General features: G+C 35.8%; 3 protein-coding genes across 12 annotated transcripts; 2 read left to right on the forward strand and 1 right to left on the reverse strand.

Moving 5' to 3' along the window:
* Positions 1 to 245: 245 nt before the first annotated feature.
* On the forward strand, positions 246 to 9,680 carry LOC125195789. Its single transcript, XM_048094021.1, has 17 exons — positions 246 to 368; positions 441 to 504; positions 1,937 to 2,045; positions 3,321 to 3,383; positions 3,528 to 3,625; positions 4,296 to 4,362; positions 4,448 to 4,519; positions 4,770 to 4,931; positions 5,573 to 5,646; positions 5,725 to 5,822; positions 6,435 to 6,542; positions 7,002 to 7,099; positions 7,470 to 7,607; positions 7,783 to 7,830; positions 8,700 to 8,814; positions 8,908 to 9,008; positions 9,482 to 9,680. The coding sequence occupies exons 1-17, from the start codon at positions 299 to 301 to the stop codon at positions 9,560 to 9,562; spliced, it is 1,566 nt and encodes a 521-aa protein (XP_047949978.1). The 5' UTR covers positions 246 to 298; the 3' UTR covers positions 9,563 to 9,680.
* Positions 9,681 to 10,317: 637 nt separating this feature from the next.
* Positions 10,318 to 12,326, forward strand: LOC125196328 (protein yippee-like At5g53940). 4 transcript variants are annotated; one of them, XM_048094800.1, is made up of 5 exons: positions 10,318 to 10,489; positions 10,624 to 10,667; positions 11,552 to 11,660; positions 11,746 to 11,801; positions 12,055 to 12,326. In XM_048094800.1, the coding sequence occupies exons 1-5, from the start codon at positions 10,394 to 10,396 to the stop codon at positions 12,107 to 12,109; spliced, it is 360 nt and encodes a 119-aa protein (XP_047950757.1). In that variant the 5' UTR covers positions 10,318 to 10,393; the 3' UTR covers positions 12,110 to 12,326. The 4 variants fall into 4 exon arrangements, with proteins under 4 accessions (XP_047950757.1, XP_047950759.1, XP_047950756.1 ...); XM_048094802.1 differs by having other exon boundaries at positions 11,746 to 11,782; positions 12,058 to 12,326; XM_048094801.1 differs by having other exon boundaries at positions 10,319 to 10,489; positions 12,058 to 12,326.
* A 289-nt stretch (positions 12,327 to 12,615) lies between these two features.
* Positions 12,616 to 23,076, reverse strand: LOC125195810 (serine/threonine-protein kinase 24-like). 7 transcript variants are annotated; one of them, XM_048094050.1, is made up of 22 exons: positions 22,875 to 23,076; positions 22,293 to 22,517; positions 21,368 to 21,424; positions 19,296 to 19,323; positions 19,096 to 19,218; positions 18,356 to 18,467; positions 18,038 to 18,075; positions 17,886 to 17,939; positions 17,402 to 17,470; positions 17,162 to 17,278; positions 16,998 to 17,066; positions 16,461 to 16,540; positions 15,804 to 15,923; positions 15,631 to 15,724; positions 15,460 to 15,555; positions 14,654 to 14,740; positions 14,392 to 14,559; positions 14,141 to 14,268; positions 13,893 to 14,040; positions 13,434 to 13,558; positions 13,136 to 13,309; positions 12,616 to 12,940 (listed from the first exon to the last, which is right to left on the reverse strand). In XM_048094050.1, the coding sequence occupies exons 2-22, from the start codon at positions 22,385 to 22,387 to the stop codon at positions 12,904 to 12,906; spliced, it is 2,019 nt and encodes a 672-aa protein (XP_047950007.1). In that variant the 5' UTR covers positions 22,388 to 22,517; positions 22,875 to 23,076; the 3' UTR covers positions 12,616 to 12,903. The 7 variants fall into 7 exon arrangements, with proteins under 7 accessions (XP_047950007.1, XP_047950006.1, XP_047950004.1 ...); XM_048094049.1 differs by having other exon boundaries at positions 15,631 to 15,727; XM_048094047.1 differs by having other exon boundaries at positions 12,616 to 12,755; positions 12,896 to 12,940; positions 15,460 to 15,727.
* Between the last annotated feature and the right edge of the window lie 732 nt (positions 23,077 to 23,808).

Here is a 23,808-nt window from a genome sequence, read left to right on the forward strand (position 1 = left end):
ACGCAAGAGGCATGGCGAAAGAACTGTCCAAATTGCCATTTGAAGGCCTTAAGGGCATTTTCGTCCGGAAAAAGTTCAAAATACCTCAAATGATATTGACTTGTAGTTCATGGACCTAAAATGATATTTTCAAAGTTTAATTTACCTAAAATGATACTTTAGCAAAGTTCGTGTACCTAAAAAAACGCTCCCTCCTCTAATAAAAGCAATTTAAAGGTTGGAATTGAATAATTGTTCTCGAATTTACAGTATTTAGCCACCGCTTTCCACCGTCACTTTGTTTCGTCTACAGCAAGAAATGAAGGAGGAATTCACCGTCGATCCTGCTCAGCTTCTCGCAGCGGCTTCCGATTTCGCTCAACAACCAGGTGTCTCTCAACTTGAATACCTGCGTCCAGCTTTATCTATCTTTTTCAAAATTAATACTTCCACGATTTCAGGTGCTATCTCAGACATTTCAGCTCATGAGTTCCTCACCCGCTTTCCACTTCCTGCCATTTTCGGGTATTCTCAACTCATGTTTCTATAGATGCATGCGGTTTTGGTGTACACTCGTAGTCATCGGCGTATTTATAGCTTGAATGTTCCTTAGGAACAAGCCCGAATCCGTTCCCTACAAAGAGAGACTTTGGGAACTACCTAGGTTTTAAAGTCAATTTGATAAAGTATGAGAGAAAAAGAGAAAATAATTATAGTAGTATCAGGGGTGTTCGGTTTGCAAGATTGTATCCCGGTATTAAATATGTAGTGTGTTTGGTTTATGAGATTCAGTCCCACGACTCACGACTCAATCCTAGATGGATAATCATGGGATAATTAGTCATAGCTAACCCCCTCCAACTAAAATAATCTCACAACTCAATCATAGATTATATCTTGGTATTGTTTTATCTAGGAAACCAAACACCACCTTAGTGGATAGTGAGATCCGTCTTATTAGTATTGTATTGGTATGGTGAAAAGTTTCTACAATTGGAAAATGAACTAATTTTGTGGGACAAGCTGAAATGACTCTACTTCTTTGGGGAGGACAAATGGAGTATTGTTTTTCAGCATATGGCACATATGATATTAGTAGACTAATGATTGATGTGTTGTTCTATAAAGTAAAATGTATTAGGATCAATTCCTAATCAAGCCAATTTTCTATTATCTTGATTGTGACAAACTAAAAACAAATGTGGACATCTTGAATGAGACGGAAAGAAGTAGTACTATATTTTACCTTAATAGCACATCCTTACAATTCTTGACAATGCTATAGGAATTGTGTGTATGTTCTTGTGTAACACTAATCTCAATTTGGAGCCTAATATTTCCTTAGGGTTGGCAAAAAATGTTATGGCCACTACCCGATCTGCATAAGTTTTTTAGGGGTAGAACACGATGTCAAACTATGTATTTTTTTAAAAATAATTTAAAACATAATTTGTGAAATTACATTTTATGACTTATTAAAGTAATAAAGAGCATCATTCCCTCTTTGTTTGTTGACTTCAATTGATTTCGCCCCTTCCAAAATTGTACTCCCTTCGTTTCCTCATAGTTTTGGTGAAATTTTTCGGCACGGGTTTAAGAAAAGAATGTTGAGTGTGTTAAATAAATAGATAAAAAGTAAGAAAGAGAAAAAGGTACAGAGAATAAAGTAAAAAGTGAATAAAGTAGAGAAAATAAAGTAAGAGAGAGTAAAGTAAGAAAGAGAAAAAAGTTACCATATACGGAATGACTCAACTATGTGGGAACTCTCTGAAATGGAAAAATGACTCAACTCTGAAGGAACGGAGGGAGTATAACAGATCTGAGCCATTGCTCGTAGTTACAATGTGACGGGTTCCTTCCTTTGAGTGCATGCTTTTGTTTTGTAATAAGTTTGCGGTTAGTCGTTTGAGGTGTATGATGTTTTTGTATAAATTATCGAGCTTGAGATTTTTTATAGCGCTTTGCAAACGGATGCGAGTTACCCTGGTCTGGAGAGTGCTTTGGTCGAATGTTTGGAGAGGGTATTCCGAACTAAATATGGAGCATCGCTTATTCCACACTATATGGTGCGTTATTTGATTTTTATTTCGGGCAAATTTGTTGGTGTTTTTCCTAGTATCCACTATATACTGGTTGCTTTTAAGTTTTATCGCTCATTTTATTAACTGTACGATTTTGAAATAGAGTTGATTGGTTGAATTAGTTATAAGTATGTTACTGGATATTATGTATTCGTTAGCATATACCTCTTATGTCACCTGTGATGTATGTGATCGGCGTAGTTTTAAGCTCATTCATTGTCTCATGTTTTGTTCCAGATTTCACACTTGATTTATTTATTGTGAAATATAAAGGAGGACTCCATTGGTTTTCAATTGTAGTTGCATCTTTCTTTGCATAGTGTTCATTCAGTCTTTACGGTTGAGTTGTTATTCAATCTAGACAGTGCATTCTGTTGACATTCAGGTGCTTGACTGTGTAGTATTAATCGGCCCATATCTTTGGCTCACTCTTTAAACCCACCCGAGCCAACCACCGTTGATTGCCACCACGTGTCACTCCACTCGGATTATGAGCAACAATCATTCGATGAATGAGAGCGGTTATCGAGGCGTCCTTTATCTGGACTCTTCCTCTCGCTGACTCTCATTCTTTCATTACGCTCTATGATCTCTCTCTCTCTTGTAACGCTATGCTATCTCTCTCTCACTTCGTTCTCTCTGTTAGATCTTCTTCTTCACCCTCATAGTGAGTGTTGAGCGGCGATTCTCAACCTTCTGGGTTCCCTTGCGAATGCTGAAGCTGAACCAAAACCAATTCTGAGTTCGGAGGAGACTTCAACGTGTCTGTGTGAGATCGGTGTGTTTCTGTGTGGTTGTGAGAGTTTCTTTGTTGCTCTGTCCGTGTTGTTGTAGCGGATGTGTCTCGGTGGGGTTGGTGGTTCTAGGATTCAGTTGTGGGTTCTGTCCCTTGAGATCTTCTGTAAAAGGGTGTAATGGTTTAGGTCTGTGCGAAACTGAGCCACAAGATCTGTAACTGTCTTTATTGTGATGTTTTGTTTCTTGTGTAGATATAAAGTTTGTTCAGTTTAGATCTTGTAGATCTGTTTAGTTCTTGTATAGAACTGTGTATTTGAGTTGTATCTGTTTGGGTATGTCTTTTGTAACTGATCTGTGGTTGTGAGACTGCCATCTCACATTTGTACCTTGCAAAAGAGGTCTCAGTAAAGTGAACCTTGGTGTGTCTCATCCCTACAGTATTGGCTTAGTAATTTTTGGATGTCATGCCTAGTGAGTATAATATTACTTAGTAGTTTAAAACTTGTTTTCCTTGTCCTTCAGCCTTTCGTTTTGGTTGGCCTTGGGTCAGATTCTCAGAAAGTGAAACGACTGGCCAGTATAGCTGTAAGTCCATTATCTTTCCTTTCTTAGTTTATGCACAATTAACCAAATGCATATTTTATCTTCTGTCATTGTTTTTCCGTATCTCGCTTGGGTGTATTACTGAAAAATATGAATTCCAATATGACACGCTAAATGTTTTTTCAGATATCATGTCTACTGGAGCATACAGATAAAAGGGTTGCTATCCAATTAGTTCTTCAACATAGTATTTATCCCCTTTTGCTTGGTTGCTTCATTGATGGGTATTGAGCTTTTTATTTTAAATTGTGGCTTATCATTAATTCAATAAGGTTTCAACTTTCATTATTGTCTACTGTGTATAATCATGTCTGCTGCATTGGTTGGTTACAAATCATTTAACGATGAACGATAATTCATTTTTTAGATTCACTGCATCTGACTAAATTGGTAGTTGTAGAATTCCATCTTTTTAGGTTTTGTGCACTACTATACTATGTAACCAATAATGGGCTGCCCTGTACCCCTGCAGTTTTTGGCCGACTTCTATTCTTTTAGAATGGCCTATGCAAGAAACCAGATAAAGATACATGTTTGACATATTGGGATATTTCCAACAGTAAGAATCAATTAATTAAAAAAGAAACTGGGTTGTTCTGCCTCTTCTGGTGAGGAATGGTAACTTTGTGATCAAATTTAATCAGGTTTTTATGGGAAAACATGTTCTCCGAATTCATGTTGGATTTTGAAATTCTTATCCCTTCCAATTTTTCACGAGAAAACTGCTGAGTCCTTCAAATTATCCTGTTGGCTTCCAAAAAACGTTGTGTGTTTCTGACATTGGGGTTTATGCTTTTACTTGTTACTTCTGTCTATGCTAACTGAATGATGTTCTTGAACGGGGCGTTTTCGTAGATTAAAGCACATAAAACTAACATATTTGATTTTGTGTAGTGATGAGCAAGTGGCTGCTGCTTCAACAGATGCCATTAAAAGTTTGGCTAGCTACCCTGAAGGCATGGTATGCTCCTGCTTAATATTTATCTAAACTTACGGTGACATTCAACATTTGTTCTACTGCTGAGAATTATGCAACCTCTTTTCAGGGGGTTATCTTTCCAGAAAATGTTAATGAAGCTACACATCTTGGAAATGTAGCAGAGAAATGCACATCACTGGTACATGATCCCTGCTTCTTCTTCTTCTTCTTCTTCTTCTTCTTCTGGTTGTCGTTGGATGAGAGTTAGTTTAATTGTGGCAGGCCGCAGGCTCAATATCTTAAAAATTTCGCATGATTGTTTTTAGTGTTTTTCTATTGATAATTGAACAAAAATTTAAAGGACGCGCCACGGTGGACTCATAGTTCCTTCGCTTGAATTTGATTTTGCATTCTTTTACTCTTGACTTTTCTGTTTGGGACATCTGAAGGGAAGAGTTCGTGTTCTAGCTTTGATAGTGAAGCTCTTCTCTATTTCAAGCTCAGTGGCATCAGAAGTATCAAAATCAAATTTTCTAAGTCTACTGGAGGCAGAAGTCAGAAATACAAATGACACTCTAGTTACTTTGAGTGTGCTGGAACTTATTTATGAGGTTGGCCCCAATCATGTGTGAATTTCAATTTCCTAATTCCTGAATGACTTTAAGCCTATTGTAAACTATTTATTTAAATGTGTGTTTGGTCATATCACCAGGTTGGATAGCATACTATGCATACCTCTTTAATTCTGCAGTAACACGGTTCTCCATGAATATTTGACCTCTATACCAGCAAACAACTGTTTTGTTTCCTTTCTCCATGTTTTCTGATTTCCACCCTGGGGTTCATCTCAGTGAACTACTTAGGTGCATAGTGCCCCTCATTCCCGCATGATGGGATCGTGGGATCCGCAATAATTGCCCTCTATATGCCTAAAGTATCATTCTCTTTTCTGCTAACCTTAAGGGTTTTGGTAGGGTGATTCATATTACACAATTAGTCTACTTTGAAAAGAAGAGCTTCTAATCTGATCCTCACCGTAGTTGTACATTTTGTCCAATTGTAACATCAATTGCATCAAAAGATATATTTCTTCTTACATTACTAGCAACATAATATCTGTTGTAGTACATAAACTGTCTTTGTGTTACCTTAACAAAACTTCTCTTGAAACTGTTCTATTTATGATTTGTAGTCATTCCTTTTAGTTAAGTCTAAAGTTTTCACCCTCTATTCTATTTGCTTTATGATGAAGCTGGTGGAAGTTCAACATAGTGCTGAATTTTTGTCAAAAACAATCCTGCTCCAACTTCTTATTTCCATAATCAGGTTAGTGAAGAATTTTTTGTGATCAATATATCTTGATTGAGTATAATGCTTAATCAGAAACATTCTTGATTTCCTAAGCAATGGAGCTGCGGAGTCCATTTTAAGATCTAGGGCAATGATGATAACTGGAAGGCTTCTGTCCAAGGAAAATGCTTTTGCGTTCATTGATGAATCCAGTAAGCTACTTCATAAGTTAATGTATAGGTGTTTCCTTGCATCCGTGATTGTAGCAGACGTGTGGAAGTTCTTAATTTTATGTCAACTTTTTCGACTAGAGCAAACCATGTTAGTTGGAATGAGCTTCTAAGAGTAACATGAGGTTGTTTCCAGATCCTTTATTTTTCCATGTGGTGCTTATTAAACTTTGAACCATTCCCTTCGGTGGCTGCTTAATGCAAAACTTTGTATTGATTCCCTACCTTTGGTAAAGCCAAAATGCTTAGTTTATTGTGGCATAAACTCAATGGAGATATAGGACAGGGAATAAGAGCACAAGTTTAGGTCAAACAGTACTTTCTAATTTTGGATGGGAAGCTTCTTATATTGAAAGCAAACTTTAAGAATATTGGGCGATTTTTGGATACCCTTACATGCAATACTTGACATAGCCAATATGTTTTGCATGTATACTTCTATGCTTGATGCATAATGTAAGAAACATAAGTTACCTGAATTATATGACCCCAGATTAATAGATTATCCTTCTTAAAGATTGTTGTGAACTTGAATTTTTGTAATATGATCCTTGATTGTTGTTTATAATTGCTGCTAACCTTTCTTCACTATAGGTTTTAAAAATGTTATATCTGCAATTGATAAGAGGTTTGAGTTCCTCGAAAGTCAAGATGCAGATGAATGTGAATGTGCTGTTGAAGCACTGGGTCAAATTGGATCTTGTAAGTTATCCATCTAAATTATTTGAAATCAACAACTTCATATTTTACTATTCGGTTCTTATTTTTGGAGTAGTGAATCAAATTGTATCATGTAAATTATGCATCCTAAGTATTTAAGCTGGTATTTTTATTCCTTTTGCCTTCCTATGAGTCCTATTGACTTGTAAAGAGTCCTCGTAACCAAAAGATTGATTCTCACTTGTTGCATAAAATGGATGAAACTAACAGCTCTGTTTAACTTCCGTCAATAAACTAATAATTTTATTTCCATAATTTCTTATAATATTAACTACATCAACTGTTTCAAAGCCATAAATTTTCTTATGCTTTTCTTTATCAGAACTGCTATAAAGCTATTCTTTTTCCACTTCAAGCCTGTCCTAGTTGCATATTAAATCCTTGATTCTGCAAGCTTTTAGCAGATAACTGATAAAGGTCTTATTGTACACAATGCTTAAGCATTCCAGGGAGCAACTATTATTCTGTCAAATACGCCTCCTGCTGCGAGACATGTTGTTGATGCTGCTTTTGACCGACAACAGCATGGTAAACAGCTGGTAAGAAGACACCTTGCCTCTCTTCTGCATCAGATTCCTCAGTTTTTGGAGGTCTTAATGGTTAGGTGGATAAGTGGATTGGAAATATGTGAACATAAACCTGATTTATGCCAAATTCTATAGTGAATCTTAAAACTCACATCAAGTGGTGTTGTGTCGGACGATTGCCTTGTATGAAACTGTAGACAAGCTTTCTCGATTTTGGTTCATCTTCCAACAACCAAAGATAGTGGAGAGAAGATTATTGCAATTAAAAGATCATGAGAAGGGTTTTTTTGTGTCATGCATTGTTCGTCACTTCGTCCTCACCATCTTACATGCTTTGATCTGAATGTGGGTCTAATAAGATTTGTTTCTCATGGATATGAAGGCTGCCTTGCATTCTCTTGCAAACATCGCTGGTGAAACACGAATGGGAAATAATGTGCTCCTGACAAGGGTGGCTGAAGAAAACCTTAAGAGCCTGATTTATGATCAAGCATCCAAAACACCCAAGCTGATCCCCTCAGTAAGTCAATTCAAAGCCTTCTTTGGGGTTACATAAGTCTACACTCTTTTTATCTTTACTGTCTATTGTTTGGTTTCTGTACCCTTTCTTTATCTTGTTTTCAAGATAAGTCACAAATATAAACTTATTTAAATAGCACCAACAATGCAAATTCACATGCTGATAATGGCTGCAGGGCCTCCTCCTATCAGTTCTTCAGCAGGGTTCTGAAATCCGTATTGCGGTAAGATGTTTCGTGTCACGTTAGCCTCACAATATTATGTCTTCATACGCATTTAGATTCCGATGGTCCTGAAGAGTTTGTTTGCATGTACAACAGTATATGAAGTAAGCATTTAAACAAAAATCCTAGGTGAACAATGTTGGGAAATTTTGGTTTTTCACTCAAATTACATTCGAGCAGCCTGTTCTACTTAAACAAGTATTGGTCTTGTACTACCCCCTGCGTCCCACTCAAGATGTCCACATTCTTGAGTAGCACAGGATTTTAGGAGTTGTTAGGTGGTGTAAGTTGATAGGAAAAGGTAGATGAATATTTTTAATGAGAAGAGAGGGGTTTATTTTCAAATATAGAAAATGAACATCTTGACTGGGACAAACTAAAAAGGAAAGGTAGAAAAGTGGGATGGAGGGAGTACTTAACAAGGTATAAAATAAATTAATAAAGCATAGGATTGAGTTTTTGGATGATAAGATGGCCAAACAAATTCAAAATCAATCAATCCATAGAAGTGATGGTAGATTCTTGGATTATTTTTATTTATCCATCCTAGTACTCCAAGGGGGTGGTCGTTGATAATCATGTAATAATTAGTCATGGCTAAGCCCCTCCAACTAAAATAATCTCGCAACTTAATCTTAGAATCTTAGATTATATCTTAGTAGTATTATTTTATGCAAACCGAACGCCACCAAAGTGAAGGCTCTCTTGACAAACTAAATCGGCAGGAAATTTAATCACTGGATTTGAAATTGAAGCATGTCAAGACAGTTTAATGTGCACTCTAGTTGAGAGTCTATCCCACTACAATATAATGGAAGTGTTTGAAGGTCATAATCTCAATAACTTCTGGTATTGTTCTTCCAATACAGGGATACAGATTGATTAGTGGTTTGGTTGCTCGACCTTGGTGTCTGATTGAAATAATCTCTAGACCGGAGATAATTGAGATAATTACCGACGCCCTTACAGAAACCAGCAAGATAGGTCTGTATCAATCTCACTCTCACTTCAGACAAAAAGCCGTTGGAATCTTGTAATACCAAGATCTTTACGTGAAATATACTCGGACTTATGCAGGAATGGAAGCTAGACACAAGTGTTGTGAAACAGTGTTCGGGGCCTTCACAGCATCTAGTAAACTTGTCAATGATCCTGCCTATTCTGGCCTGACATCAAAGGTTAGATCCTAATGTCATTGCTTGCTTTGAACATTTGTATATATAGACGCTTTATAATGCTAACTTTTCTTAAATTGTTAACTTGCTAACTCATCAACGCAGTGTATTTAAAATCAACACAATATATTTACATGTCAACTCAATTAAAATGTCAAACACCATATATTTACATGTGTTACACGATGACATTGAAATGGAAGCTATAAACTTAGTTTATTTTGAACAGGGTATTAAAATATCAAAGAAGTTTATTTTGACGTTTCAATATCATCGTGCTGAAATTTCTAATACACTGCGTTGATGAGTTAGCAAAGTTAACAATTTAAAAAAGTTAGCAACGGATCACACCTCTATGGACTTTAGTAGATGTATTTACTTTTAACAAGGCACACTGTAATTCATAACATGCATGAAATTTGATTATTGATAATTCATATAGTTTTATTGATTTTGGCTAAAAAAATTAATTGCAGCTACAGGAAGCAATCAGAAAGGGGCCTTATGGTGGTAGGAAGCGAATCGAAGCTCAGCCAACTGTAGCAACGGCCGACTGATTTTAACTCTATCAATAAATAGACTTTTGTCTGTTTTAGTATTTCATGGCTCGACATTCTATAATATTCTAAGGTTGTAGCAAAATTATTATGAATAATTTTTCTCAGTTTTCCTAAACGGTGCAACATCTTTTAATTATGATCAAACGACATTAAAACATTAAAATGTTTAAAAAAAATTATTTTGATAATGTGATGCCATTTAAGGATAACTAAATAGCATTGTCTTAGAACTCCCCCATCCTAAAATAATACATTAATTTATTATTTTGGACCGTCCTCTAAAAATTAGACCAAGTCTAAATATATAATTTTTTCACTAGTTATACACCAATAATAATTATAGACCCTATAATTTACTAAAACAATAATTATGGACTCCATAATCTACTAAAATTATTTTTACTACTTTTTTTCCTTTTTGTTTTTATTTTTTCTCTTTTTTTTTAGTTTGTCAATTGTATATTAAAATTCGTGTCATTTATAAATTTATTTTTTTAGGATAGAGGAAGTATATGAATGAGATAATTGTAAAAAAAATAAAAATTTGCAATAATAATACATCCAACTTCTTTCTCTATATTTTTTTATTAATTTTTGGTAAATGGAACAAAAATTACAAGCACTTAAGAGCTATGGGCCTTCGAGGTATTCGGCCTATAAGATATAGAAATCCAGTAAAATGAGGAGAGAGGCCCATTATAAAAACAAACTACGTGTCAGTGTGATAGTGATTCAATTTACCCAAACTACAACACAACACTATCATATTTGTATCGTCAGTCTTCTCAAATTCTAATCGTGGTTGAGAGAGAAAGAGTGAGAAGAGAGATGGGAAGGATATTTGTTGTTGATTTGGAAGGAATAACTTACAATTGCAAATTCTGCAAAACCCAGCTAGCACAGCCTCATCAACTTGTTTCCCGGGTATTACTCTTTTCTTTCTAACTATTTTTTTTTATTAATCATTTGGCATAAAAGTGTATAGCCTGCTAATATTCCTAATTGTTAATCCTTTCCATAATCGAATGTATTTAATGGGTGTTGCCTCCTATTTTCAGTCATTTCACTGCCAAAGGGGGAAGGCTTATCTCTTTAATACTGTGTAAGCATCTCGATCTCATCACTCTATGTTATTACCTAAACTAACATGTACTGTTAATCCCATGCACTATTTGTGATGCTAAGGTGACATTTATTTTCAGCACTTAGTTTTGGAAAAATAATACTCCTTCCGTCCCAATCCTTCCGTCCCAAGATAAGTGACTTGTATTCCTTTTTGGGTGTCCCACCATAAGTGACCTATTTCCATTTTTAGCAAAAAGTCATTTCTCTTACTTTATTCTCCACCTACTTTATTCTCTCTTCTCTCTATTTTTCCCTCTCTCATACTTTACTCTCTCCACTTTAACTTATTTAAATACCATTCCTTAAATCCCGTGCCCAAAAGAAGTAGGTCACTTATCTTGGGACGGAGGGAGTAGTAATAAATAGTTAAAGTGGAGGAAAGTAAAGTAAGAGATACAATAATATAGCTGACGGTATCTTCTACATTATTCTCTATCTTACTTTTCTTTCTCTCCACTCTAACTATTTATTATCCTCTATATTATTGTATCTCTTACTTTACTTTTTTCTCCACTTTAACTATTTATTTCTCCCTCCGTCCCAGAAAAGTTAGCATACTTTGAAAATGGCACGGGATTTTAGGAGATTTTGTTTTGTGTGTTAAATGGAGAGAGAAAATATAATTTTTATATTCATGTGAGAGAGAACTTTTTCCAAAAAGGGAAATGTGACATCTTTTGTAGGACAAACTAAAAAGGAAAGTGTGCCAACTTCTCTGGGACGGAGGGAGTATAATTTTTTAAAACACGTGCGAAAAAAAAAAACGTGTCATCGGGAGGGAGGGAGTACTTGAATTTGGCAACATGATTATGATTAAGATGGATCACAATTGAAGTATGTTTATGAATTTGTTAATGGCAGAGTGAATGTGACATCTGGTCCTCCTGAGGAGAGGATGATGATTTCTGGTATGCACACATTATCAGATGTATTTTGCTGCTCTTGTGGGCACTTACTAGGCTGGAAATATGTATGTCTCTCACTATCACTCTTCTTCAATAAGTATGCTCACTTTACTTCAGACCCACTACTCACTTTTGTTCTTTTTTGTGCAGTTGGTCGCACACGAGGAGAGCCAGAAATATAAAGAAGGCAAATTTGCTCTTGAGAGGTACTCCCTCCGTCCCAAGATATTAGACCCCTTTCTTTTAGGCACGAGAATTTAGGAGATCTTGTTTAATGGTGTAAGTGGAGTTGATAATAAAGTAAATTTTTACCATAAATAGAAAAGGCTCAAGTATGTTGGACATCCCAAAATGATATATGAGTCTAATATCTTGGGACGGAGGGAGTATATTTATCTATCCATCTTCTTATGTCTTGTCTCACCATGTTTGGATGACGTTCTTCTGTGACATGTGAAGCAGAGACGGAATTATAGATGGAGCGGACTCTGAATTCTATATCGCCTTTCTATGAGCAAAGACAAAGAACGTGTTGATTTTTGGTTTTGGTTTTGGTTTGTCTGTTTGTTTGTACACTTGTAGATGATGATAGTAATAAACATTTTCTGAAACGAGCCTCTACCTTGTCAATGTCAAAAATTTCAGAACTATTCCAACCAACTCAGAGATGAGTTGTTTATTTAGGGGGTGTTCGATTTACAAGATTATATCACATGATTGAATTTGTATTATGTTTGTTTCATGAGATTTTCATGAGATTTGATTCAAATCTCATGACTTAATCTTAGATGGATACTAATGTGATAATTAGTCATAGTCAACCCTCTCCTACTAAATAATCTCACAACCTCTTCTACTAAATAATCTCACAACTTAATCCTAGATTATATCTTGCTACTATTTTATCTAGTAAACCATACACCACCTTAATACACTCTACTTCAAGATTTGTTTGTGTAGTAGTACGAATTTAATCAATCGATTATCAGATAAAGTCTGTATAGTATAGAATCCAGAATATGATAGAATAACCAAGTTGCTTCATTTAAGCAAAAACTTGTAGTCTTAGAAATTGTACAAAAATCATAGTACATGACTAATGTTAACCTTGCCAAATACAATATTGCCCCATCTCTCTTTACCACAAGCGAACTGGAAACCTTTTGCATAACAGAAGAACACGAAAACAATATGGTAATCATGAAAATTTCAGATCAATATGAAAAGCTATAAATAGTGCATTCACTCATTAACTACAAACTAAAAGACATTCACCAAAAACAAGATACTATCATCTGACCTCAATTTTCAAGAATTCAAATCACGGGAAGCAAAGCCTTGCCATCTGCATTAATCGGCATGCGTTGTCATGAATAAAACTAATGCTTCACTAAAAATAAGTAGAGATTTATGTAAACAAAGTTTTACTTCTCTTTAAATTTCAAGGGAAGCGTGAGAAGACATCATCCTTCTATAGCAGTCCGAACTTACTGCCGTATCAAGGGGAGAAGAAAAGGAGATTAGCAGCTTTTTGACTAACCTGGAGAGCAAGAACCGTGCAAGTGGGCTCATATTGGCATTTGAATTAAGCTCCTTGTTCACTTGCTTCTTTTTGTTGTCAGCTTCTGCATTTGTTGCCTGCATTTCTACCTTGCCCTTCGCAAAGATCTGAGCTGCAAGATCCCGGAGGTCTTGCACAGAACCTTCCTTCGAACTGCACATTTCGCTCTAGTTGGTGGATACCATACGATGATGAAAAAACATATTTCACCCCAAAAATAAAAAATTATGGGGCACAAACACAAAATTAGAAAAGATGTTACGTAGTTCAAATCGACCTTGCCAATTGCTGAAGCAACTTGGTGACAAATAGTTCAGAAGACCCAGGCCTAACATTCTCCATATCCATTAAAGCATTAGTGACTTTCTGAAAGATTGAACCTCCTGGATCATCGACAATTGCCTGGATCATTAACAAAATCTTATACAATGATTATGCCTGTAACTATAATTTTAAAAGTCAAACTACATATAAAGAAAGAATAAAAAATAAATGTTAATATTTCTACAAAAAGGTGAGCTATTAAAGGTTATTGTGGACATTTTCTATTTAATTCCATGGACTTCAAAACCTGCATGTTGTACCCAAATTTCCAAAAGGCCCCTATGTATTGGGATCAATTTTGCAATTTCCAAGTTTATTGGTGTCTGATACTACTATCAAAGCTTTTACATAATCAGGTTATGAGTAATGTCTTAATTCCTTTAATTTTCATAGAACTGAAATGAAAACATACATCTTTAAGTGAAGGGATCAGGAGCACTGATAAAGGGGCAGACAAAGCTGCTACGGAACTTCTTGCATTGTCCGCATTCTCAGTTGAGTGCGGGGATCTTAAAAATGCCTTCTGAGCATCAAGATAATCATGAGAATATCTGGATTGGCTGTTCCATGTTTCATGACAGAGAAAATTATTGAAAAGGTTACTACAAATTTCAGCATTTTGCAAAGGAGGGGGGGGGGTGTTCTGGAGCAAAAACATACCTTGATGAGTCAAAACTTGTCGTTGTGTAGTCCGGCTCTATCCTTCTGCTCTCTTGCAAATCTCTGTTCCCCTTGCTCAATGCAGACCTATCCCTTCCTTTTCTGCCTCCGTGAATAGCAGCCTTAGCCTAAATAAGTATGAAACATGTCTTTGTGAAAAACGGTCATATAATGAAACTACATCCTTTAAAGTGACAAGGCAAGCATGGTAGGATTCTCCAATGTAATATTGATTAAAATTGTATTTCAACCTCGGCAAGATTGGTTTCACTGTCTTCAAGAGCTGCACTAAAAGTTCTCTCTTGAAGCCCAAGCCTAGACTTTGGAGTTCTCGGAGACTCTGAATCTTCATGCTGTCCACGATAAACAACAGTACCACTGATCGAAGAATCTTCAGCGGATGTATATTTGCTGCTAGACTAGAATAGCAATTAAAAGAATACTTAATTGGTATCACCGTAATGCAGCAGACTATAACACTATCTTTTTAGCTCAATCAATGAATGCACATACAGTTGAACTTTGGCTGCTGAACTGAGAGGATCGTGGAACTCCTCTTGGAGATCGAACAATGACAGTTCCTGTCCCACTTGCATCATCCTGAAAGTTGAGAACAGATACAGAAAATTTTAGACATTGTGGTATGTTTAATGTTTATAATCATAAGTTTCTTTCAGAAACTGTGATTTTAATTCAAGACATCTGTCATGAATTTTATTTAAGAGGGAATTCCAAGTGGAGCATAGACAAAAACAAAGAATGAGAGCTTGCACAAGGAATTACATTCTGCATCAAATAAATGGCAAGTATCCAAGTACCAGCAATTGATAAACTATCTAGTTAAATGGACTAGCAATAATAGATAATAAAGCCCAGATTTGTATAAGTCTAACTAGCAAGCATGTATGACTATCCAACTGATTCTGAAGCACTGATCAGAACACTGATTAAGGGTGAAAATGGATTGGAGATCTTCATTGGAAAGTATAAAGTCTGAAGCAAATAACAAAATGAAATTAGAATTAAACTGAAGTGACCAGACTTAATGAATTATCCAAAGCTTCAAAGTGGTTTCTGGAGAAGGACACCTGTTATTATTAGTAAAGTCATGTGTTTCCGTCCATCTTCAGATGTTCAGTATGTCAAGTATCTAAAATAATTCCAACACCTCAATCCTACTTCTCATCAACATAGACTGAACTCAATTGTTTGGAAAACGACTATCCTTTGGGCTTATGAGTAGCAATTACGATGTGCTCATATGCTATGGGAAACACACATGAGCCTGAATGTATATAGAAGGGATAAGCATGCCATACATCTTCAAGATAATTTCCTTGATTGGCTGGATCATTGGTCTGTGACCTTGTGGAGAGCTCTGAGGCAGTATGAAGCATGATTCCAGAAGCAGAAGACTGCTGGTTACTAGCATCTAAGGTTTTTTTAGGAGTAGATTGATTTAATGGCACTTCCGGCTTTCTTTCTCTCACCTGAGGCGGTCTTACAACACTTCGAACAGTTCCCGTGCTACCTGATGCACCAATACTGAAGTCCCATCCGGCATTTCTCAGACCCGTTGCCTGACTACTGCATTAAAAACATTCAGCCCAACATCTTGTAACAATTAGTCAGGATCCATAGTGTATCAACAAATTTGACTGACCTGACTCGAACTGTATCACCATGTCCAGACTCTCTATTCACTTTTACAGTTCCAGAAGCTTCTCCCAAGGGTGTTGCGCCATTTTCATTCTCACCGTCAATTTGAAACTTGGGCCGCTCTCTTGAAAAGTAGAAAGTAGAAGTTATGCACTCATGCACTATATATGGTGTAAGCTTTCGGAGCTTAAGAGAGAAGATCTTGACATATGCCATGCATCAAAACACCAGACTCAATGTTACTCCCTCTGTCCCAAGATAAGTGACTCACATTCCTTTTTGGGACGTACCAAGATAAGTGACCCATTTCCTTTTTTAGCATTCTCTCTTTTACTTTTTCTCTCTACTTTATTAACTCCATTTTCTTAAATCCCGTGCCGAAAAGTTTTAGGTCACTTATCTTGGGACGGAGGGAGTATATCTTTAGAGACAAAATGTCACATATGTGATTTGTCATAGGTAAAGTAAAGATTATTCTACAGAAATCACTCAATCAAGTATTAGACATACTTAAGCATACAGGGCAATAAGCATATGTTAGTTACTGGGTGGTTTTCAAAAGGTGACATATAGCAGAACTGATAATAGTTGTTGCAAAAGTTATTAAGTATCGGAAAGAAATTTTAAAGAACTTAGGTACAATAAAGAGATAATAACGCACCTGATTCTCTCCAGAAGCCTTGGACTCTTTCTAGCAGTTCTAATAAAACGATGCTTAAGGAGTTCCTTTGCACTGGACCTCTAAGATCAAATATTAAGAGAAATCAGAGCATAAGAACTGGCATGAAGCACAAGACAAATCAAAAAAAGAAAGATAGCATTGGACCTCTATCAAATATTAAGAGAAATCATAGCACCATATATATGATTGCGAGATTAATTATTATTCCTAAGAGAACAAAAAATAAGAGAGAAATGCACTAAAAAGTTCATTGGAAATAAAGCACCTCTCTAACTGTTAAATACCCTTAGGAGGCTTTTGTTTTGGGTGATAGGCAGGATACATAAAAAAAAAGTTAGGCTTTGAGCTTGCTGGGTCATGTAATCCTTCAAATAGTCAGTCCTATGAACCATAGATCCAAGTTATCACCCAAACATAACTCCATCTCAATTAATGTTTTCCTGGGATCAGCTAGTTTGCCAACACCACGGACAAGCAGATATAAATGGAAGGTGGATAAAAGTTCATGAAAACTACCTCTGCAGGATTCTTCTTCAAACAGAGAGAAACAAATTCTTTCAAGGGACGAGAGAAATGCTCATCTAGCTGAATAACAAAGACCATTATTAATTCAACAGGGTTAAAGAAAGAACATAAAAGTAGCTAACAGGGTGGATTATGAGAAGCTTATGATGGTACACCTGTGGTGGATTTTCTCGAGGAATGATGAAAAGCACTCTCATAGGGTGGAGGTCAGCAAGTGGAGGTTCACCCTTTGCCATCTCAATTGCAGTTATCCCCAGAGACCATATATCTGCCTGTGTCAAACAAAGTTCCAAAAGTTATCAAGAGGAAGAGGGGGATTACGGTCAATTAATTCTGCCAGATCATGAAAACTCAGATAGATATGAAGGTTGGGGAGTGGGTGACAGAGGACATACCTTCTCATTATAACCTTCAGAGTTTTGAATAACCTCTGGAGCCATCCAAAATGGCGTTCCTACAAAAGTCTAACTTCTAATTGCATTAGATTGAGAGATGTAATCACTCTTTGGACAGTTCCACCTCAGCTTAACAAAGAGCATGAGTTGGACTATTTTGCATTCAACCTCATTATAGGGATTAGGGATAAATAATACTATATCACATTATCTGTTCATAGAAACTTAGGCTTTAGTGAATAAGAATATGGATTGGAAAGTGAATGAGCAAGGTTGGAAAAGCAGCAAGGAAAAATATATTCACTATGGGGACCATGTCAAACATCCAGATTGGCAATTTTAAACAAATAAGGTCCCAATTTTGTAGAAAGCATGATGACCATGGAGTAACACATTGTAATTTGTAATAAAACTAGAGCAAAGTTAAGAAAGAAGGTCAATAATTCTCAAGCAGAAGCCACAAAATTAAAAAATATATATGTACCTTTCTCCTTGAAATTGTCCTTGTCAATTGAGCAGAAACTCCGAAATCTGCTACCTGTACCAGATGCAAATAAATTAAAGCAGTAATAAAGAAAATTCTATTCAAAGATCTTCAAGCTATCATAAAACTGCTGTAACTGACAAAAACCATACCTTAACGTCTCCACTCTCTGTCAATAGAACGTTTGCCGCTGCAAAATCACAATGCAAAAGTTATTTAATAACAAATTATGAGGGAAAATGGACATAGAAGGTTAAGGTTAGATGCAGTCAATACTCAGAAACGGTTGTATTATGATTTCATAAGAAGATTGAAAATAACATTGGAGAGGACCGAGGTACAGAATCTGAGAAACACATTATGAATTATTAATAATTTGAAAGCATGCATGATAGATAAATTGTCACCAAGTTCAAAAAGTAGAAAGAACAAGATCATGTAAAACGAAGTGATATTGCCTGATAATATACCTTTAATATCTCGATGAATTTTCCCCTCACTGTGAAGATACTCAATTGCATGGAGTAAGTCACGTAAAATCCAAGCTATTGAAACTTCATCAAGCGGCAGGTTTGGTTGAATCTGCATAGGAATAGAATATTATCCTATGTGAACTGTGAAGGGTCAATGAATAACCAAGTAGCAGCAGCAACAGTGGCTACTATTTGATACTAATCCCATATTGGTTCCACATGAAAGTGTGGAATAGCATATATATGGGAATCAGCCTTTCACCTTTGACCATGGTGTTGGATTAAGTTAGGTCTCCATAACTTATATGCTTATCACTGTTTCATCCCAATATGAGTTTACATTAAATGTTCCTCTTGATACTTCTAAAAATTGACAGGGTTTTTCCAGATAAAGAATGTTCTCGCGCACTTTTTAATGTCTATAGAAGGCATATAGATGCTGAATCACGTTACATTGACTAACGGGCATGGCTTAAAAAATAAATATAAAAAAACGGAAGAACCATAGTATTTACCAACGGAATAATTACTAGAATCATAATTGATATTTGGAGAACCTGATGTAGCTGCTACAAGAATCGTGACAGAACAGATTACTACTTTCTGTCATATAATGTACTAACAAACTTAAATCGTGAAGTATAGTACAATATGGAATTCCAGATCTAGGGTGAGTAAGTTTCAAAAGATTGATATAATGAATTGAAGAAAAATGAAAGGATGTGAAAGTAAACTACCAGATCAGCAACAGAACCACCAGCCATGTATTCCATGACTATCCACAGCTTTGTTTGGTGCAAATAAGAACAATAATACTCGGTGATATATGGAGATCGGCATTCTGAAAGGACCGCAATTTCCTACGAACAAATAAAATGAAATGAAAGATATGACTGTATAACTTCAATCGATAAAGTTACAGAAGTCTCTAATGTACCTTCTGGATGTCCTCTATCTCATCCTCCCTGTGAAAGAACAAGGAAGTATAAGGCACAATGAAGGGTCTATTCTTGAGATCCAAAGAATAAACAATCATTTAAAACCAAGGCAGAGACATTTGCATTACTTCAGAATTGATTATAGCCCCACATATAAGAGAATAGGTAACATTGACTAACTTCCATAAAACCAAAATCAAATACTTGATCCCAAGGAATATATCACATGGGCATGGTTGACAAACCAGAAGAAGTTAATTCTTTCTACGCCTCACTTTTACTGAATTTTTTATCTACGCTTCAATCATGACTTATTTGTAGTCTGGACCTGGACTAACTTGAAAGAGCTAATCCAGCCTCTTTGCCAAGCTAGCTAATTGTCCTGTAAGTTTACAACCATATTGGAAGTGCATGCAGCGCAGCTCCTGACCTTAGAAATTTACCCGCTACTAGTTCAAATGTCTTGTGCAATCATAGTTCTGACGAGCTTAGAAGCATTTATTTTTTTAAAGTTATAATTCGAAGTATCTGATCTCAAATTTCTAACTCATGACCTGGGGTAGTATCTGCATAACTTGAGAAAGAAAGCGCACTCATTCAAAAGATATGGACAAGCTAAATGCATGTAGGTTTTATGGAAATTAAAAACAAAATTCAAAGCTGTCAACCTCATAAGCTTGAAGACATTTGAAATGAAGATTGACAAGATAGTCATGACTTGAACGTGTTCAAATTTCGAAGTTCAAACTGTTTTACAAATTTGAGTATGATTTTTACCATATTTACACTGATAAATCATACTCCCTCCGTCCCACAAGAGTATGCACTCTTTCCTTTTTAGTTTGTCCAACAAGAGTATGTACTTTCTAATTTGGAAACCCTTTTCTCTCTAAAGAGGTAGGACCCATTCTCCACTAACAATACTTTAATTACCTTCTTTCTACCTCTCTTACTTTACCAATTTTGCATTAAAACTCGTGACCAACTAAAAGTGCATACTCTTGTGGGACGGAGAGAGTATAATAATATCATGGCGAGATATAGGTTCACAAACGAACAAAGGGATCGAGAAGTAAACTATTTCAGTAAATAGGTTTCCGCATATCAAATGAACATGCTCGTCTCAAACTCTTATATATAGATCAAAATAGGCATGGTTCTTAAGCAGATCAGTTTCCATTTGTATATTTTAACGACTATATATTATGTTAACATAGTATACATAGACTCACCTCCTTCAGTTGCCATTTATTTAGGGAACAAATTCAGATCAGTTGCATCAATGCTATACTATCAACCACTGGATTTGCTCCAGTTTCTTATACAAGAAAACCCATTATTCACAAAATTTCAACTTACTCTGACCATAAACCTAATGATCCTTAATCCTCAACCCAACACAAATCAGCAGCAGAAGAAGGAAATTGAAATGGGGAATCAACTCACAGCTAGTTGCACTGACACTGAACTAACACACCTCAGCATACCCTAAATGCATAGCTGAGCAAGGATTTCTCAAGAATCATCTGCAATCTTCACCCTCTTTATAACTTCGATGACTTCATGATACCACAGACTTGCCAGAAAGATTGGACTGAAGAGATAACTAAATTTCGTCAGACAATCCATCTATGCTGCCTGCCTGAGACCCTAAGAAAATTTGTGGACTCTTAATGGAGGAAAGGGGTCTCATACCACACCGCTCCTTACAAGTACTATTTCCCCACACCTCCCAACATACCAGCCCGCACCAAATTAAACAACCTTGCCCCATGTATGTTGCGCATACTAGCCAAGAAAAATGATGATGTATCCTATAACATTCATCAGACCTAGTTCAGTACTTCCACCACACAAAAATAACCCAAAAAAAAAGCCATTTCCTCCCATATAACATGGCTATGCAAATTGACTGAATTAATTAGGGAAAAGAACAGGTTAGAAAAAATAGTAAGATACTTTACAGCAATTCAGAAAACAATGCCGCATGTAACAAATTTTTTTACACATTAATCTTGGTGGGAGCATGGCATGTTTAGTAAAACAAATCCAAAGCCATAAATACACTCACGATTCTTCCAAATCAATGGCCTTGATGGCAACATCCCTCTTGAGTTCCTTATCATACCTGCAAAGAAAAATAGAAAAAACAATTTGATTAGTTGTGTAATAAATAATTTACACACTAACAAGCTAATAAAACTAGTACCAATACTTACTTTTTTCCAAAAAAAGAAAAGTGACTCTTAAGATGAGGGTCAAAAAATCCACACACGAACAAATCAGAAATCTAATCAGAAAAATTAGACAATTTTTAGTTATGCCAAATGGATTTCTAGCCACAAATTGGCTTTTATTGCAAACACCAATTTAACATGGTCTTTGGAAAAAGTTCTACAAGTTCCTTGCAATGCATGATGCATCATAAAGCCATTGTCAGCAAAATCTCTTCTTCAAAGATCAAATGAAAGAAACTTTGTTCAGGTAGGAACACATTACATATTTCACATACAGAATACCATATGTTCTATAAGAGAGAGGTTCTCCCCTGTGTGATTTTCATAACAACATAAGCTGATATTCCATAGAAACATACGCAAACATTACAGAATCTTCTCAAGCCATAGAAGCTAGCAATCCAGCCTAATCTAACATTAACCGGTAGAAATCATACTCATTCAAAGTCAGAATATAACTAAGAGTACTTAAATGTGAACCTATCTGTTTACTGAAATTTGGTGATTCACACTCAAGACAATCATACCAATGTGGAGCTCTAATCAATGGAACATTGACCAAAAAACATTTATGAGCAAGCTTTAATTATTAAATGAACTTCTCTCCAGGCTTAGTAAGTCATATACAGAAATCATGGATGTATGTTGCTGGCGAGTCGCATTACGCACCATTTGAATGTGGTTCAAGAATCAAACCTCAATATTTTCATAAAGTACAAAGCAAATATAACTACGTCAACTACATTTCCGTAAATTTACCCTTTATAAACATCCCCAAAGGAACCTCTTCCGATGAGCTCCAAATCACTAAATCTAGATCCTGAAGCCTCAAGTAGAGCTTCCGCTTCCGCCATTATGAAAATGCTTACTAAGCACCACTTCCCTTACCGCATTCTGAGCAAAAATAATGAATGCTCACCCGTAGCCAAACACAGTAAAATACACCAACTAAATATCACTCTTTCTTCAAATCTCGAACTCTATCTGACAATAGGATAAAGAAGATAATGAAACTGCAATTAATAAGACTGAATCATTGAGTGAGATCCAACAAATATATATAAAAAAAATCAAAATTCAAAACTGTAATCCAGGAATGCAACGGGACTACTATATATGTACAGATATCACAGTTAGGTGAAGGGGGTGGTAAAGCCTAAAGTGACTGCCCAACAGATTTTTCCAATTTTCCATTCACATAATTAATACTCCATTTTGAAACCCCAAATTTACACAATGATTGCCAAACCAATACTCCAGCAATGACTTCAACGCAAGGCATAATTTTTACTTCCAATAAAAGAATTAAACAATACACAAAGTAAAAAATGAAAATCTAACCTCGGAAATGCGGATTGGAGAAAGGATTTCGAGATTCAGAGCTGTAAACAATGAAATTGAGAAATAAGAGGAGTAAACTGAAATATAATATATACATGCATGCAATCCCTTTCTCCTGCTCTCTCGCTTGTGATTTTTTTGCGAGTGAGAGAAGATCGATAGAAAGGAAATTCAACTGTTGTTTGTTTTCGGATGCTGGGAATTTGGGAGTAGAAATTGTTGTATATCTTCAATTATTTACTGCATAAAAAATGTATATTGCGGATTTTGGGTTGGGCCTTTTTCTAAATGGGCCGCCTTCGAATTTTTTAGGGGCTAACTAATTTGAATTGGAATTCTAGCGAGGGCTGGTTAATCGGCTTAGTTCAATTAGCAATCAAATTAATTAATCACTTAATTGACCAAGAAATCGAAACGAGGTAGTCGATTAACAAAAAACGCAATGAAATCTTAAATTTTTTACTATAATTCTTGTAATAAGTCATTTGTGTGTGAAACATTAAGGACAGTTTGCAACAGTTGAGTTCATGTTGCACGAGTTGCTTGAGCCTAGAGAGAAACATGTAGAGTCGTTGATGCTATACGCTTTGTTCAATAAAGCCTTGAAAGTTGTTTGATACTTTGATATCCTACCTTAATGAGCCTATAGGGTATATGAATGATTGGTTGGTCATTTATAGCTTAATGGATGTTAGCTTCAATGGACCGATTTGCAACAACTAAAAGAAGGCTCGAGGTATAACGTTAACACTTGCACCTAAGACAAAGTATCCTACCTCTTTCTCTTTCTTTAATCGAGCATCAAATGATGAATTAATCGGGGTCCCTCTGTTTGACTGTTCTTTGCTTTTGGATGACTTATGTTAGAGGTGGTTAAACGGTTAATTGGTTATCGATTAACCAATAACCAAACCGATTAAAGACAATTAACCGA

The sequence above is a fragment of the Salvia hispanica genome, chromosome 6 (genome assembly GCF_023119035.1).
Source record: "Salvia hispanica cultivar TCC Black 2014 chromosome 6, UniMelb_Shisp_WGS_1.0, whole genome shotgun sequence".
Lineage (NCBI taxonomy): Eukaryota > Viridiplantae > Streptophyta > Magnoliopsida > Lamiales > Lamiaceae > Salvia > Salvia hispanica.